This window comes from Castanea sativa, chromosome 6 (genome assembly GCF_040712315.1).
Source record: "Castanea sativa cultivar Marrone di Chiusa Pesio chromosome 6, ASM4071231v1".
Taxonomy (NCBI): domain Eukaryota; kingdom Viridiplantae; phylum Streptophyta; class Magnoliopsida; order Fagales; family Fagaceae; genus Castanea; species Castanea sativa.
Genome location: NC_134018.1, coordinates 1,665,720 through 1,684,727, shown reverse-complemented (window position 1 = coordinate 1,684,727; position 19,008 = coordinate 1,665,720). Strand labels below are relative to the sequence as shown.

General features: G+C 36.5%; 2 protein-coding genes across 2 annotated transcripts; both read left to right on the top strand.

Moving 5' to 3' along the window:
* Positions 1-6,388: 6,388 nt before the first annotated feature.
* LOC142638569 (uncharacterized) lies at positions 6,389-7,027 on the top strand. Its single transcript, XM_075812600.1, has one exon. The coding sequence runs from the start codon at positions 6,389-6,391 to the stop codon at positions 7,025-7,027; it is 639 nt and encodes a 212-aa protein (XP_075668715.1).
* A 7,768-nt stretch (positions 7,028-14,795) lies between these two features.
* Positions 14,796-17,864, top strand: LOC142638613 (BTB/POZ domain-containing protein At1g55760). Its single transcript, XM_075812659.1, has 4 exons — positions 14,796-15,462; positions 16,051-16,196; positions 16,688-16,806; positions 17,002-17,864. Exons 1-4 carry the CDS (start codon positions 15,341-15,343, stop codon positions 17,602-17,604), a joined length of 990 nt encoding a protein of 329 aa, XP_075668774.1. The 5' UTR covers positions 14,796-15,340; the 3' UTR covers positions 17,605-17,864.
* Positions 17,865-19,008: the final 1,144 nt, after the last annotated feature.

Sequence of the window (19,008 nt, the reverse complement as noted above, 5' to 3'; positions counted from 1 at the left end):
AGATGGTAAAGGTGGGCTGGGTGAATCTCCTGGGGAGCCTCCCCTTCTCAATCCTCCGTGAGAATGGAGATTTGGAGAGTTGGTGCAACGCCCGACTCATAGCATCGTTCTCCAAGCCCCTGGAAGGAAGTTTCTTGGGTCTGCGAGCTGGCGGGTCGTCCTCCTCACAAGAGGACATTACGCTGAGGGGGTGTGCATGACCTCGAGCTGTAACTACCTCCCCGGACCTCCACCGAAGAAGAATTAGACGAGGACGCTGAAGGCTTACGTCTGGCGCGGCGCAGTTTTCTTTTCAAACGATTAATCTCCTTCTGCATGGCTTTATCACCATCCTCTTGGGTGGTGCTACCCCCGCCATGAGTATGGCTAGCCCTAGGGTGTTCTGTATGGATGCTTCCCTCTCGATCCCTTCGACGCTCAAGACGCTCGAAAAGATCCTCTGGTTGTGATCCCTGTGATTCTGCATGGTGAGAACCTAGGTCTGCCATAGTATCCCAGCTCCTTTCAGACTAGATCCCCACAGATGGCACCAATTGTAAGTACACAATTGCACCTGGACCCAAAGAAAATTATGGGCTCAGGCCCAATGAGCCTTAAACAATGAAATTTGTAGAGCGTGGGCTTGAAATCTAGACTAAAGGTACTGAGAACTTGATAACAGGCTTTGGCGTGCAAACACTTGTAAATAATGAATGATAATTGTCGATGGACCTCCTCGAACGTGAGCCGAGGACTACTGCTATATTATTTCTCTTTCTTTCTTAAAGATTACCATTCTTCCCCACTTTCTTGGTTTCAGACCCCCTTAAATACTTCTTTTCCTGATACTTTTTCCACGTGTTGCTCAAACCCCCTCCCCTCTAGATATTTCTTTTCTTAGTGCCTTTGAATAGTGACCAGAAGTTTCAGTTCTACTGTTCAGGGGTCACTTCCCCATTAATGCGGCCAGGGAGGTAGGTGCAGAGTCTTTAATGTGGAGGTGGCAACCTTTGCTCTTAGCATTTTTCTAACACCGGTGCATCTAGAAGGTTCAGGGTTTCCCCCTTTTAACCAACAGTCTTTCCAGAATTCTGCCTTGACCTTCGTAGTGAATCTTCGAGTTCTCTTGGATCTGTCCGAGGAGAAACTTACCCTCGGCTGTATCCTCGGACCCTCGGCGTATGGGCCGATTTGCAGTACTGACAAATTCTTAGCTTAAAAACAGATCGGCCCTCCTTGCTAGAGCCCAAAGGCCCAAACGCCCGCTTGGGTTCTTTTACTCCCCACAGTAATAGGATATTATGAAGTAGATTTTACTCACCTTTTAGCAACTCACTGCCCGCCTCATAGAAAGAGGAAACTTATAGCAAGCTGATAATCCTGTAAAAGCTAAGTCTAAATTATAAACTACTAAGATAACTAGTGCATAAAGATAAAGTAAAGAAGATATGAATAGGATGCATCAATTTACTTCCCCAACAACAAAAGTCTGTAGTGAGAATAATAATCATCATCATCATCATAATTTTTTTTTTGGTGGTTTTTCATTCTTAGTATATTAGGCTAGGAAGTGTTGACCAAATTATAGAGCGCACATCAGCCATGAACAATATAACATATAATTGGTTTAATCTTTTTTATTCAATGAATTAATCCCAATTTAGATTTTTTTCCCCCATCCAAGCTTCAAGGTGCAAACAAACAACACCAAAACCAGAATTTAACTTTGGTTGAAACAAAAACCGTATAGAATAAACCCACTTTAAACCTACCATAGAAATTATTTCATTTTATCCCTGTGCTGAGTTCCAAAATAAAGAGCAAATTGACCTTGGAAATTCATGACTAAATGGGCACTTTTCCATTTTTTGTAGGGTCAATTTTTTGTTTCACCCATATGTTAAAATCATATATCTCTAAATCTACTATTTTTATGAAGAATATAAAATTTTAGGATGGACCATGACCCATTTGATCTATATAAGATTCGGTCACTAATTCTAAAGACATCGAGCCTAGGTGCACCACACTTGTGACCATACACATTTCGATTAAGCGTTCACATCATATTGTCCAAAAATTCATTTCTATTTTAGTATAAGAATTTATTTTTTTCTATTTTACATACTCACTTTTTAGAACACACTATATTAATTAAATTATTTATTTTATACTGCATTTCATTAAAATATCAATTTTTTATGATTTTTAAATTGTTTCTCTAACTCTCTTCCTTCATTAATAATAAACAAAAGCTACATTAATATTAAAAAAAAATAGTGACTGACTGTGTCTATTGGAAGCTGTCACTAGAAGCCTCCATTACATATAGCTTTTTAATATTGACTGTGTGTAGTGGAAGCCTCCATTACATATAGCTGTAAAATCAAAAACCAAAGGGTGAGGATTAGTTCCAGTGCATCCATTACACTAGGTCTGTTTGGATATAGCCGAAAACTGAAAACACTATAGCAAAATAATTTTTAAATGTGTGAATAGTACTGTGGGATCATTTTTAATGAAAAAGTTGCTAAAAAGTGAAGTTTGTAGGTCCCATGAACAGTACACGAGACCCACTGGTGTACACAAAAATGTCAAAAATCACAGCTCAACAGTGCATGAATAGTACTCAACAGTGCATGAACAGTGCACTTGTCCCCTAAAGCTGAAACGCGTGCAGAAAAAAGAAAAAAGAAAAAAGAGCAAAACTTAAACACAAGATCATCCAAATCCAAACGCTCACTAGATCCATTGAAATAATAACACTTGTCTAAACGTAGACACATATCATTATCTTAACGAGTCCAAGGCAACTAGCCACTGGACTCAAACCTCACCTAGCGGTTTTAAAAGCGCTAGCTTCGACCTGCCATAATAGGTCAACCTATACCAGCGGTTTCTAAAAGCACTGTTATAGGTTGACCTATTAGGTGGTTTTGAAAAGCGCGGGAAAAAAAAACGCTAGTGTTGGATGAGTTTTTTGTAGTGAAAACAAAAAACATGTGTCTTCCATTCAATTCTCATGTGTTTAATGTATCTTTAGGTTTTTAGTAAAATCAAAAACCAATTGTCAACTAAAATTGGATTCTAGATTAGACTTAGGAGTCAAGACTCCTCAAATTAGCTCATTTCTTTTGCATGTTCTGACACACTCTTTCTCTCTCCTAGTTTCTTTGTCTTCCTTATTTCCTCCATCTGTCCTACTCTCTCCCTATTTTCTCTCTTCATCCATGTTTCCCTCTCATCCTTACATTATTAGAATTATAATTAAGTAATTAAAAGATTACTATTTTCTAATAACTTAAACTTATAAAACAATCGCTAATATATCATGGTATCGGAATAAGTGTATATATATATATATATATATATATATATAAAAGTGATATTCCTATAGAGTTCAATTAATATCACTTATTTGAGTGATGTTCGTAATCTTATGTATGGAGATTGGAAATTAGACCTCTGGAAATGATATAGCTTTTATTAATTGTCCTTCCTCTCTCTGAAATTTTGAACCAATATTTTGTGTTATCTTAATCCCATTAAAGATATGTTCTTTATGAGGATGCAACAGTTAGGGTCTATTTGGGATTTACTTATTTTGCTGAAACTGAAAATTTTTTGTTGAAAGTACAGTAGATAAAAGTAAAAGTTAACTGAAATAGTAGAATGAGACCTATAAATAGTACTAAAAAGTGCAGTGTGGCCCATGAATAGTAGCAAAAATAAGCTAAATAATAAAATAAGCTGGCAAGTTTTCAGTTTCAGCAAAATAAGCGAATCTCAAACAGATCATTAATGTAAAATAAGTGAAACGGTAAGCTGAACAACTAAACCGAAAATAGTTTAAATCAGCAGGAAAATAATAATAATAATAATAATAAATAAAAATAAACAACAACAACAACAACAACAATAACAATAATAATAATAACAAAAGAAAACAAAAACCAACGGTCGTTTATGTATCTTGGTGAGTTTGACTGTGCCATGTATCCATGGAATTGAGTAAATTCAAGGATTCATAGCCATTAGATTTGTTGAATCTGTTTATAATTTTCATTCTTAAATTGATGATTAAATGATGAAAAAAAATTGCACTTTCTCCCATTATCATTAGTTGAATCGCTTTATGATATGATTCTTATGTGACAATTAACCTTATATGCACTTGGTAAATTTTAGTTAGTTCAACTAACGAAGTATTTGAGTTTTTATCCACACAAAAAAAAAAAAAAAGTATTTGAGTTCTCCTATAATTTTTGGTACAATTACAATATCACTTTAAATTTCAAAATTAAGCAACGTCTCTCTAAACTGTAGTGAAAAATTGAATTTTCATTAAGCATGATTTTAGAAAAAAAAAATTATATATCAAAAGTTTATCAAAGATCCTAATGGAAGAGGGTGAAAAAAAAAAAACTCTATTCACCATAATCAATCAGTTGAATTTTAAGGAGAACATTATAACTTGCAAATACAACCATCATTAAGGGATTGGAATAGTACAATTAAATCCTTAAATGATTAAAAGGATGGTTGGATGTTGTTTCTTGCTTGATATATTTGATGTATATGTACTGTTTGTTTGCTACAGCCTACAGGTCCCCAGGAAATGTACTGTTTTGATGACTTGCCAAATAACTATTGCATGCATGGATATATTAGTCATTCAGGAAATGTACTGTTTTGAATCTTTTTATGACTCTAGTCCCACCGAAAGCTTGGAAATCCACAGTGTTATTATTAATAATCCTTTTCTATACAAGTAAACTGTGTGTTGGTATCTTTTTCTCTCTAGGCTTTCTGGTGAAAACTTAGCAGTAGAAACTTTTGCTAGCTAAGCTAGCAACAATTTCTCCCTCGGGGTGGAAACGCTATTTTGGTAACTGCAAAGAGTACAACATGGATGAAGTAACGAAGAAATGGGGGAACCTCTCCCTCACTGGAAGCGAAGAAGTTGAGCATGACCTCCAAGACACAGAACTGGTTGAAGGGGTAGCCATTGTGGCAAAGTTCTTCACGAAAAGGAGAGTCAATCTTGAAGTGGTAGCAACTACACTGAAAAGTGCATGGCGGACGGACTTCAGTTTTGAGGTTCGTGATCTAGGCGAAAATAAAGCAATTTTTTTATTCGAAGATGAGACAGACATGGTTCGTGTGTTGACAAAGGGCACATGGTCTTTTGATAAGTATCTGGTAGCAGTACACAAGCTAGGTGAGGAGGAACTGATACAAAATATCTGCTTTGATAAGGTTAGCTTCTGGGTTCAGCTTCATGACATCCCAACCAGAAGAATGACAAGGGAAACAGGCAAGAGGATCGGGAGAACGTTGGGTGAAATTGAAGAGGTGGACATCCCAGCAACGGCAAATCTCTTGGGCAAATTTATTAGAGTCCGTGTGAAAATGGACATCACAAAACCTTTGTGCCGAGGAAGATTAATTAAGTTTGGAGGACCAACGCCGGTGTGGGTATCGTTTAAATATGAACGATTGCCAATCTTTTGCTACTGGTGTGGCAAATTGAATCATGATAAAAAAGATTGTGGGATGTGGCTAAGAAGCCGAGAATCACTACAGCCACATGACCAACAATATGGGACTTGGTTAAGGGCAAACCCAAATAAACTCCAACGCCCACAGCTAGTACAAGTCAATAATGTAGAGAAAGGGAAGACTAGCAGCTCTGATGGAAGGCCCATGGAGATCACCACAACGAAGGATGGAGGTCAGAATAGGTCTGCGACAGAGGAGGGGGGTGGAATGGAAGTGGAACCCACAGAGGTCACGGAAGTGACAAAACGGAACTAAAATTATGCCGCAAAATACGGGGGCAGCAACGTCAGTGGGTAATGGTGATATCTTTGAAAGGACGTTAGCAAAAATCGATAAGGAACTGGGGAAAAAACGCAACACCCACAATCCCTAGACAGAAGAAAAAACACGATCATTTGGGGGAACTCAGCGGAGATGATCTGGAGGGTAAAGAGAACGATGGAGCCTCTCCCACAAGCTCGAAAGGGACACGGCGACGGCTTAATAGAGAGGCAACAAACACGGTGGCCATGGAAGGAGTCTCAACGGAGAAAGGACCAAAGAGGAAGCTGCTATCCCCACTAGGCGAGACAGACCCGAACTAGTTGCAAGACAAGAGAGCAAAAATTGACATCAATGAGGTGGCATTGGGTAAGGTGTTCAAAAAATTTTTGGGATTGGCGGAGGTTGCTACGCAACCCCGCCGGGGACAATGAGTATTATGAGCTGGAACTGCCGAGGGCTTAGGACCCCTTGGGCAGTTTAAGCCCTTAAGAGGGTCATTCGAAGAGAAGATCCCAGCTTGGTGTTTTTAATGGAAACCAAGTTAGACGTAGAGGAAATGAAAGGGGTACAGTATGAAATAGGTATGGTACAGGGGATAGCAGTGCCAAGTGAGGGCAGAAGTGGGGGTTTGGCTTTATTGTGGAAGTCTGATATGAATGTTTCAATAAAATTCATAAATCGATGGTATATTGATGCTTTGATTGATTTGGGTAGTGAGATTGGGATATGGAGATTAACTGGGTTTTACGAAAACCCTGAAACACACAAGAGAATAGGCTCATGGGAGATTCTGAAAAATCTTGGACAGATGTGTGATAAACCGTGGGTCTGCATCGGTGATTTTAATGAGGTTCTGAGTGTCACCGAGAAGGAAGGTGGGGCTAATAGATCTAGTCGACAGATTGCAAATTTTAGGCAATGTTTGGATAGTAATGGCCTAAGAGACTTGGGGTTTACTGGTTCATGGTTCACTTGGGCAGTTGATAGAAGAGATTATGGGTGTATCCAGGCAAGACTGGACAGAGCAATGGCAACGACTGAATGGTGTGGAACATTCCCATGGGCAAGGCTTTTTCACCTAGCAAACTCGGCATTTGACCATTGTGTCTTGCTACTAAGGCTCGAACAAACCACAAGGCAGAAAAGAGGCAAGAAACTCTTTCGTTTTGAATCAATGTGGCTTAAGCATGAGCAATGCGCGGAAATTGTTCAACAAGCATAGGAAACAAGGATACATATGGGAAGGGAGAACACACTGGATCACTGTTTGGAGCATTGTAGGATAGCATTAACAGCATGGAATTCGCAAGTTTTTGGCCATGTTGGAAAGAACATAGAGCATATGCAGGGGAAATTACAGTCTCTGGAAGCACAAGCAGTAGGCCTCTCTAAGCAAGAACAAATAAGAGACATGAGAATGGAATTAAACAAACTTTATGCCATTGAAGAGGACATGTGGCACCAGAGATCACGGAGTAACTGGGCAAAGTCAGGCGATAAAAACACGCGATATTTCCATGAAAAGGCATCAAGCAAGAAACGAAAGAGCACTATCATGGGTTTAATGGATGAGTCCAATCAATGGCAGGAAGACTCTAAGGTGGTAAAGGGCATTGCAGTAGGATATTATCAGAATTTATTTAGCAGTAATCATGGCGATGTACAAGGAGAACTTCTTGAAGCTATAGAAACTCAAGTATCGGAGCCCATGAATGCGTTATTGATCATAGATTTCCAAGCAGCAGAGGTGAGGAAAGCTCTCAAACAAATGCACCCATTGAAAGCCCTAGGACCGGACGGTATGAACCCTCTCTTTTATCAGAAATTTTGGCCTACTGTTGGTGACTGTGTTACAAAATGTGTACTAGATTTTTTGAATTTAGGTATTATACCACCAAAATTTAATGAAACACACATCACACTTATCCCTAAAGTAAAAAACCCCAAGAAAATCACTGAGTATCGGCCCATTAGTTGGAGTAATGTGGTCTCTAGGATTGCCTCAAAGTGAGTAGCCAATAGACTGAAAGTTATTTTACCAACAATTATTAGTGAGAACCAGAGTGCGTTCATGGCAAATAGACTCATCACTGATAATGTCTTGGTAGCTTTTGAAGTTATAAACCACATTAGCCAAAGGAAGGGTGGTTTGAAGGGGGAAATGACTTTGAAATTAGACATGAGTAAAGCATATGACAGACTTGAATGAGGGGGGTTTGGAGCAAATTATGAAAAGAATGGGTTTCCATCCAAAATGGATTAACATTACCATGCAATGTATTTCATCAGTTACCTACTCTATACGGATTAATGGGGTTCCCCAAGGGCTTATAAATCCAATACGGGGCTTACGCCAAGGGGATCCACTCTCTCCTTATTTATTTCTATTGTGTGCAGAGGGGTTATCATCGTTGATCAAGAAGGCTGCCTTGGAGGAAAGAATTCACGGCATCTCCATTTGTAGACAGGGCCCACAGCTATCACACTTGTTCTTTGCAGACGATAGTTTGTTATTTTGCCAAGCAACCCCAGGAGAATGTGAAAAGCTCCTGTGCCTCCTCCAAGTATATGAGCTGTCCACTGGCCAGCAACTCAACCGGGAGAAGACAGCCCTATTTTTTAGTAGGAATACTCCCTCGGATACCCAAGAATGCATCAAACAAATGTTTGGGGCTGAGATTATAAAGTAGCACGAGAAATACCTTGGAATACCATCGCTAGTGGGAAGGACGAAACGAAATACTTTCCAACAGCTGAAGGAGCGCCTAGCAAATAAGTTAGCCGGGTGGAAAGAGAAGCTATTATCCAATGCAAGCAAGGAGGTACTAATTAAGGCAGTTGCACAGGCCATTCCAGCACATACCATGAGCTGCTTGCTGCCTGTCAGTTTATGTGATGAGATGACGAGTATTGTTCGAAATTTCTGGTGGGGACAAAAAGGGGGAGAAAGGAAAATGGCGTGGATGAGTTGGGATAAGTTATGTGAGCCAAAAACAAAAGGTGGTTTGGGGTTCCGAGACTTGAGGGCATTTAATCTTGCCTTATTGGAAAAACAGGGCTGGCGACTTCAACAAGGAAGAAACTCTCTTTTTTATCGGGTCTACAAGAACAAGTATTTTCCCGATGATGATTTTATCCATGCCAAGAAAGGCCACCACCCTTCCTTTGCTTGGAGAAGCATTTGGGTAGCTCAAAAACTAATCAGTGAAGGGGTTAGGTGGCAGGTGGGAAACGGTGAGAGTATCAACATATGGAAGGACAAATGGATTGCAAATCCATCTACCTATTGTATAGTCTCACCACAGAGAATTCTTCCCATAGAGGCGAAGGTTTGTGTACTCATTGATGTAGAAAATGGAGAGTGGAAAGTTGATCTGATCCGGGATGTCTTCCTGGAGCATGAGGCTGACTCCATACTGAGCATCCCTGTCAGCACATTACTGCCAGCTGATAAGCTGGTATGGTCAGCAACTGCTAATGGGAAATTTAGTGTGAAGAGTGCATATAACTTAGCTAGAAGTGGGGAGAAGAAGGATAGGGGAGAGAGCTCAGACTCTTCAATCATGAAGCGCTTTTGGCAGAAATTATGGAAAGCAAGGGTTCCAAATAAGGTTAGGTTTTTGGTTGGAAAGCCTGTCAGAATATCTTGCCTACAAAAATGAACTTGTTCCATAGGCAAGTAACTGAGGACCCAATCTGTGATGCATGTGGTCTTGAACCCGAAACTGTCCTCCATGTGCTCTGCCAGTGCCCAAGGGCCAGAGAAGTTTGGACCCACTCTCGCGTGCTTCACTTGTTTGAGGGCAAAGGAGACTTTACTGACATACTGTGTTTTAATGGAATGAGTCAAGATCAAGACTCTAACCTGCTGCATATGATCTTGATGATTGCGTGGGGTATATGGCGAAATAGAAATGAAAGGAGACATGGGGGTAAAATCCTAGCAGCTGCTGCAATTTATGGGACAGCCATAACAATGCTGCAAGATTATTATGCAGCACAAGAAAATTTAAGCCAAACCGGGGATGTCTCACCATGCCAGGAAAAATGGACACCTCCTCCACATGGGTGGTACAAGGTCAACACAGATGGGGCAGTCTTTTCAGAGCTAAAAGGGGCTGGTATTGGAGTGATAGCAAGGGATGAGCAAGGAAGGGTGATTGTAGCTATGAGCAAACGGCTACAGGTTCCACTGGGTGCTTTGGAGGTTGAGGCAAAAGCACTTAAACTTGCTGCTGTCTTTGCAAAAGACATTGGTGTCCAAAAGGCAATTTTTGAAAGCAATAGTTTGGTGTTGTGCTCTGCCATCCAGGGGGCAACAGAACCTCCCATAACTATTGCAAATATCACCTCTAGCACCATTCAGCTTATACAGCAGATACGCCAGGTTGAAGTCCAACACACGCGAAGAGAGGGAAATAGAGCAGCTCACGGCCTTGCACAGCATGCTCAATTTATAAATGACTTTGTAACATGGATGGAGGAAACTCCAACCATTATAAACTCTGAAGTTGTCTCAAATGTACACCAGCTTGTTTCAACTTTGAAATGAATGAAAGTTCTGGTTTTCTTATCAAAAAAAAAAACTCTGTGTTGGTCTTTAGCAGAGTCTTTCACTCTTTATTCATTAAACACCCCGAAATCCCTTGGAACATAGGACCTCTATTTGCATCACTTTTTCAGGTATACTGAGAACACCATTTAAGTGTATCTTAAGGGACATGTTGTTAAATTTAAGGTAATTCTAAAAATTTTCAAAGTTTTATTAAGAATAACGTTACATGTACAAAAGTTTGATAACATTTTTCACATTAATTGAGTTGGCAAAATTTCTACTAATTTTCATTTAAATTCATTATTAAATTTTTTTTTGGCGAAAACACTATTTTGGTCCCTACATTTTAGGGTCACAGTTAATTTGGTCCTTACATTTTTTTAGCAGTCAATTTGATCTTTATTATTTTTAACTTGCAATTAATTTAGTCTTTATCGTTAAATTTTTAACGAAAAATGCTTACATGATAAATGGTGTACTTTGTTGGCACACTTGAAGCTAACATGACAACTAAAATAATAATAATAATTTTTTTTTATTGACATTAGAAAAATGCCACCTCAATTTATCAATATTAGAGAAATAAATAAAAAATAACTATTAAAAACAAAAAATAATACGAATTCAGATTTGAGAAGTGGGAAGACAGATTGAACATGAACTCAAAGAACATAAGCCCAGAAAAATATAGAATTAAATTTATTTTCAAATGGGAAGAACACAAACCCAGTAAATACAGATTTGAACAAAATTTTCTTTACAGGTTCAATCCAAAATTTTTATTTATAACAAAAGTTACAAAACAAGTTAGATCAAACTCAGTACATTCACAAAACAAAATAACTATGAAGCTCACAAGTTACATCCAACCTCTAAAGCTCCAATATCATACACAAATACAAAGGGATAATATCAAATAATTAAAATCAAAGAAAACCAAGCACAAAATCCATAGCCGCTGTCAAGACCCAGATTTACTCATCTCTCAATCTCCCTTTTTCTCTCCCACTTCCACTTCGTGTGTGTTTGTGCCATGGCCATGGCTCAGGTTCGTCACAATGAGCTTCTCATCTTGTCCCCAACAACTAAGTTTAATGGTGGTGGAGAAGATGAAGTCAAGCAAAAGCACACCAAGTAATGTTAAAAAACGGATTTTTTTTTTTTTTTTTTTGGGAGGGTTAGTTGAAAAGAAGTTAGAGATTCAGAGATTAATGTGCGAAGGAGAGGATTTGAAGAAAATTTAGAGATTTCTTAAAGGAATTTCAGAGCGATCTGTGTTTTACAACTTCTCAAATCTGAATTCATTTTTTTTTTTTTTAATTTTGTTCTGAATCGTTTTTTTTTTTCTAATATTGACGAACTATTTTTTATTTATTTATTTAGATGTTGAGGTGTAATGTCAATAAAAAAAAATTTATTATTATTTTAGTTGCCATGTCAGCTTTGAATGTGCCAACAAAATACACTGTTTGATTGTAAATTGAAAATAACAGGAATCAAATTAACTGTTATTAAAATATAAAACTAAATTAATTGTGATTTTAAAATATAGCGACAAAAATGGTATTTTCGTCATTTTTTTTGTTTTTATCTACCATTTATTTGGTGTTGTATGTTGTCACAGTGACTGGTCGATAGTTTATAGATTATTGACAGTTATACAAAGTGAAAAGGTCAGACAGTCAGATTTTATTTTTCTTCTCTATTGATGCCATTTTCTAATGAAACATCTTTTCTGATTAGTTGTTGTTTGATAAGACACTTAAAATTAAATAAAAGAAGAACTAAAGCTTGGATAATTTGGACATCTTCAACACTCTCTACATAGATACTGACTTGACTATAATGAAGTTTAAGTCGTAATTTGCCTCATTTTAACTATTCTATTTCATGCTTTGCCAATTGCACATTTCTGTTGTTCTATTATAAAGTAACCAAAGCTTAGAATGAGAAAAAAAAATTCAAACAAATTACAAATGGCATATTGTAGGAGGTGGAATAAAAAGTGAAACACTAAGAGTGGGATAAAATATTTTTATTTACATTTTTGTCTAAAATTAAGGCAACACATCATATCTTTAAATAAAATTAAATAAACATGACCAAACGAGGAAGAACAAAATATATTTAAGTTCTTTTTTCGTTACTTTAGCCTAAACACATTTCACACAATAAAAATTTATGAAACATTGGTAATGGATGATTTTTAAGGTTGACAAGAGACATCATATCCACCTTAAAAATTTATGAAACATTAAATCTCAAGTCTCAACCATGAAATCAGCCCTCTTTGTTTTAAAGCGAAAAGCATGGTTTACTTCACCTTCCAAATCTTAAATCGAATCTACTCACATATATCTCTCACTCTTTTGGTGTTAATGTTGACATATGAGTGTATTCCCTTATTTCATCCCCTTATATATATATATATATATATATATATATATATGTGTGTGTGTTTTTCTCAACAAAAAAAAATCTCTCGTTCTTTTTCTTTTCATAAGTGTGATAGGCCCACCCAGTACTTATGCCTCGGTGAATAGGGCTAGAGTTGGGTGGAGCATCTTTTTCTTATGCCTCAGCATCTAAAAGCTAAGATCAGCCCAGTGGTCTTCTATCATCTAGCCCACAAACTTCAATTAGCATCTCATATTGAACTAGCCCAATTTTGAAATCAGTCACTGAGTGAACCATTTTGGGCCATACTGTAGAGTAACAGGCTTTGGAAAACTCCTACGCTAACTAGGCCGAAAGACCCAACAGGTGACACCATTAATACTTAGAAAGCAACGGCTAGACAATTATGTTCAAATTTGGCATTGTTTGTAAGAAAATCCCATTTTGCTGTAGAATTTTTAGTGATAGAACTTTTGCATTTAGTACACTTGATTGAAAAGCCCTTTAGCATTTTAAGCATCTGATAAAATTACAGGGAATAGATTCTATTTTTAATAGAAAAAAAAAACAACAGTAAATTTCAACTTTAAATTTATGTTGATAGCAAAATTGCCAAGTGTTTGAGAATTTATGCTAAGAAAGTCTTTAAAGGCTCTTAAAAGGCACTTTTTGATAGTGCTGCTCACAGACAGATACCCAATGTCTTATAAGAGCACCTATGCTCCCAAATAAGTGTCCTATATACACTCTCTTAGGAATTGAGTGGGTTTTATGATGGAAAAGAGAAAATGATACCCTAAAGAAGTGTTTATTGATTACAAGGAAAACCAAATCTCCTTAGTGGAGCCTCCTATTTTGACTGTCTATACATAGGTCTTTTATCATTGGCGCCACTCACCCCTAAGATAGGATGTCATTATATTATGTTGAATTATATATATAATAAATAAATAAAAGTCATTATGTTGGAAAGATGAAGGGGTTACTTGCAATTTGGGATACTTAAATGTTAAATCTAATTAGATTCTAGTTGGGCTGTCCCACAAAGTGATTCCTTTCTTGTCATTTTGTATCCCAATCAAATAATTTAGTTTCAGTTGTTTAAGGGAAACAAACGAACTCTTAGATTCCAATCCTTCCTAATCAATACCTCCAAGACAAATTGCTTTGCTTCCTAGACTACACTATGATTTTTTTAATTTTTTTTTAATGATGTTAATATTTTAATATAAATAAAAATTTGAGTTACCCTTTCTAATGGAAAAAATATTTCAAGTCCATCTAGTGGATATTTGGCCAACCTTGGAGGCAAGTGTTTGGTCAATTGATCTCACCATATAATCCAAAAAATATTAAACCTTTAAAAAGTGAAATTTGATGGATGATGATGATGTGTGGGATCTCATCAATCCAATTCTCATTCATTAATAACTTTGATATTCCTAAAAATAATTATGTACCTTCATTATTGCTCATAATTTGACTCACATTCATTAATTCCTCGTCAAAATCTCAACAAGAAAAGCCGATTGTGAGAGTGTGTGCAAAATATCATTAAAATGCTTTTAGAGCATGTAACAGTTAAATATTATCTAACAATTATTTATGCACCATAAATATTTTATTCAAAAATTGACACCTATTAATTGAACACCATTATTCAATGTAGCAATCAATAGATATTTATCATCATGCTTCTATGATCTAAACAAACACAATTCTAATGACACATCACACATAAGGGTCCCATGAGTTCCACAAGGGGCATTCCTTATGAGAAATTAAAATAAAATTTATATTGGATAAATTATAAATTTAATCATTACAAACAACATAGATACTTTTCTCTTTCCTCTCTTTCTTTTTCTGGAGTTTAATATCTTTTGTATCTTTTCTCACCTAAAGAATTAGCTGACCTAAAGAATTAGCTCAAACTAGATACTTTGCTTCAAAGCACCAAAGGCTGAAAAGGAAAATTCTTTTCCTTTCCAAGCTACACCACCACCTCTAGTCCTCCACAACATGAATAAAAACAATTACTATGAAACCAAAGCACCAAAACCAAACCCATTCCTACCATTACTACTATCCCAATCAAATCAATCCCCATGCCCTGTAGTGCAGTGTAAGCCAGCAAGCCACCACCATACCATCCCATATCTCAAACAATCAAACAAATAAAAACGTCAGCCAATGATAAAGACTCCAAAGTCATTGGCTTAAAGCAACACCAACCAACACCAAAATCCTTGCTTTCCCAAAACCAATAAAAATACTTTTCCAAAACTAAATAAAAGCATAGTCTTTAACACAAGAAAGAAAGAAAGGAAAAAAAAAAGATTGTCTATTCCTATATTGTTCTAACTTCCAAGACTGTTACTTTAGCAGTTAGTACAAAGAGACAAAGGGTAACTGTGATTCAGTGTGTTTGTGTGTGCGTCTGCGTGTGTTTGGTTGTTTAGTTCATCTTCCATATGATTGATAACTGTGAAAAAAGTAAACCTGGGAAAGCCTGGAGAGTTTTTCTTGGAAGGTATTTTCGATTGCATCCATGAGATCACTGTGGCACTTGCTTTTGCTAGAATGAGTGATTCTTCAGCTTATAGAGTTGAAACCACTTCACGTTTGGCTCAATGGCGGATAGAAAACTTGGCTTCCTGCACATACCGCAAGTCAGATCCTTTCAAAATGGGAAAGTGGAATTGGTAAGTGAGACTCAGAGACTCTCTCAGAATTTCTTTTATGCATGGTAATAGAAATTTGATATTTGAACAAAAGCATGCAATATTTGTTTAAATTTAGAATGACCCATTATAGTTTTGAGGCATTTTGATGGTTTATAGTTGAATTGAAACACAATAGAAGGTAAAAGAAGCTGACCCCTTACCTGTCTAGTGAGCATGTAATTAAGGAAAGTGAAAAGTTCTAATTCCTTTTGTTTGGTAGATAAGAATTTTTGTGAAGAAAGGAAAGAAAGTAAAATTGTCTGTGTTTTTAGTGTTATTGGGTATTTTGTAGTATTTGCTGCATCAAACAAAGGCATATGCAATTAGCTTAGATTTAGAATTAGGCAGTTAAAATTTAAAGATGTATAATTGAAGTGGAGTCCAATAGAAATAAAAGATTCTGGCCCTTTACCTACCCAATGAACTTGTAATTGAGAAAGTGGAAGGTCACCCTGTTGTTTGGTATCTGAAGATTTTGAGGGAAGGGAATGAAAGCTTCTGTGTCTTTTGTGCTCTTACAAGTTGGTGTAGTTTTTTTATTTTTATTTTTTTGTATTTGAATTGAAGGCATTTATCTCTGGAGAAGAATAGATTGCTGTTTGTTAAATTGTACCCGGAGATATCAAATCTAACAAGAGACAATCCCCCAATTGCATCTTTCATCATCCGAGTTGTCAGTTCTGCAGGAGATCGGAAGTCCTTGACACATCCAGGTAATAACAATTTAGTTTTCTTTTTGAATTTATAAATTCCTAGAAGATAGGAAGAGCTTTGAGGTTGATGTCTTTGACACCTTGATCAATTACTTTGATCTATCAACTAATTCCTTTGGGAACAAGATAATGTTTATCAATCATTTTAGAAATTGAGACTCAAGTGACAAAGCTTGGTTTAATTTGAAACACAAAAGCCCATACATGTAATTGGAACAAAGTCAGAACTGACCTATGTTTCAATGCTTATTATGACCTTACTCTCAAAAAGACTGCAGAAATTTAGGTCCCCTAGTTTAGACAAAAACTAATGCTTCTAAAATAATAATGAAACTAACAGGTAGAATTGATGCATTAAATACTTTAAATTTTGATGGATAAGATATGGTATGTCATTATTTGTTGTATCTTCAAACCTCCCTAATTTTTCTTGGACTCTATTTTTGCCCTTTAAAATACATTAAACTAACTTGTCTTCCGTTTACATACAGAAATAAAAGACAAGCAAATCAAGAACAACGACGATTTCGTTTGGTCAATAGAGGTTCCATTAACTGGGAAATTTATCATCGACGTTGAATTCCTTGATTTGAAGACTGCGTCTCCAGACGTAAGCATCTATTTACTGATTTGATTTTTGACTACCATTCTATTATATTGATTGAAAAGGATAACTGCCCTAAAAAAAAAATGAACATAAATTCCTCGGGTTGTTTAGAAACTTTCACTGATTAATGTAAATCATAGTAATTTGGAATCTAAGTGTTGCCACTGCCTTACCTACAAAATGACATTGATTGTGCAGGGAGGAGAACCTTGTTCTCTCTGGGTTAACGAATTAACACAGAAACGATCTCATGCAACAGCTCTTGCATCCCTCAGTCGAATGTTGACAGAAAGCATCCACACGGATATTATAATTAATGCCTCTGATGGAAGCATTGGGGCTCATCGTGCTGTTCTTGGTGCACAATCACCTGTTTTTCGTAGCATGTTCTTGCATAACTTGAAGGAGAAAGAAATGTCTACCATAGATATCTCTGACATGTCAATTGAAGCTTGCCAGGCTTTTCTCAACTACATTTATGGTAACATTCAACATGAAGATTTTTTGACCCACCGGCTGGCACTTCTCCATGCAGCGGATAAATATGACATCTCCGACTTAAAAGAGGCTTGCCATGAGAGTCTTCTGGAGGATATCGATGCAAGAAATGTTCTTGAGAGGCTCCAGAATGCTTCTCTATATCAATTACCAAAACTGAAAAGCAGCTGCATGCGTTATCTTGTGAAGTTTGGCAAGATATTTGACATACGAGATGATTTAAATGCCTTCTTGCAACATGCAGATAGAGACCTAATAGCAGAAATCTTCCATGAAATTCTCAATGTGTGGAGAGGTTTCTAAAACTCTGCCTACAAAAAGATAGGGAAAGAAAAGCTTGTTTAGTCAGCTGTATGTTGTTGTGACCTTGAAAATGGATTGTTAGACAATTATGCAGAATCTTATGTCATGAAGATGATTCTTTTGTCCAAATGGAATTTGTTTGTCTAATTGTATATATAAATATTGGTCTTCAATATGGAGGAACGCATTCTTGTATTCTTATTGATATGCAATTGATTTGATAATATAAATTCAGATTTGAGAAGAATGTTCTGATTGAATACACTAGTTCATTGTTGTGAAGGAATCAATGTCCTCAATATGCATAATGCCTGCATGAGCAGAATGAGAATTGAATGGCCAGAGTAGAAAATTATCATTATAGGAACATGTCTGAAGTGACAATGATTTCCTCTAGCTCATCATTTGGCTAGCAAAGAGTCTTAACTATATCCTAATCTTTTCTTCATCCTTTTATTCTTACAATAAACGAGCAAGGAGTATTGGTTCTTCTCAAATTGGACTGTGCACTGAGCCACAACCCTCTTGACCTGATTCATATCCTAATCATTCAAGAAACAGAAAACTAATTGTTGAAAGGCACTCTCACCACAATGCCTACCTCTTGTAACCGATAATAAACCTTGTAGACAGCATAATCTAATCTATGTTCCAAACATATTCTTCGAGAACCCTTTGGTTTGCAAAATCTTACTGCATGAGAATTCATTTTTCATGGAATCTTGGATTCCTACAATCAGGAATATGTAATTCTAGATTAAATTTCCAATTATCCTATTCAGAACCAAATATGTTCCAAACATAATAAACATCTAGTATACATTTCCAATTATCACATTCAGCAATGCTAGATACATTCCAATTATTCAGAACTCGCATGGGTCTATTTAGTATCCGTTTATTTTGTTAAAATTGAAAACTTTTTGTTAAAAGTACTATAAATAAAGGTAAAAGTGAACTACAGTTAAACTAATGAATAATACCAAAAAGTATATTGAGACTTTTTAATTTGAAACCAAACACACATAATCACAACTAATTGACCCATAAATAATAGGCGGACTTTTTAATTTAGAACCAAACACTCATAATCACAACTAATTGACAAGCTAAAGAAACATGACAAAATATGGACTCCATCAACAAAAAAAATGTTTGTCCATCCAAAGAATGAACATATAATGGCCTAAAGCTTGGTCTAAAGCACCATATTCAAATGGGTGTGTTCCAGAACGAGAAGTTTTCAAAAGTTTCTGTTATGAGAAGAATTACAAACTCACCTCTCACTGGAAAACTAATAACAAACTCCCCTTTAGTAAGAATTCTTTGAAGGGTCTTCTGTTTTTATACATATTCAAGTTGAAAGACAATTCCAAAAGTGAAGTTTCTATTTAAGAGTGCATA

What these genes read in the sequence shown, in the direction of transcription:
- LOC142638569 (XM_075812600.1), top strand. Translation starts at nt 6,389, where the DNA reads ATGGTACAGGGGATAGCAGTGCCAAGTGAGGGCAGAAGTGGGGGTTTG.
- LOC142638613 (XM_075812659.1), top strand. Translation starts at nt 15,341, where the DNA reads ATGAGTGATTCTTCAGCTTATAGAGTTGAAACCACTTCACGTTTGGCT. An exon ending in GAAGTCCTTGACACATCCAG is followed by an intron (nt 16,197 to 16,687) that starts GTAATAACAATT and finishes GTTTACATACAG; the next exon opens with AAATAAAAGACAAGCAAATC. An exon ending in TGAAGACTGCGTCTCCAGAC is followed by an intron (nt 16,807 to 17,001) that starts GTAAGCATCTAT and finishes TTGATTGTGCAG; the next exon opens with GGAGGAGAACCTTGTTCTCT.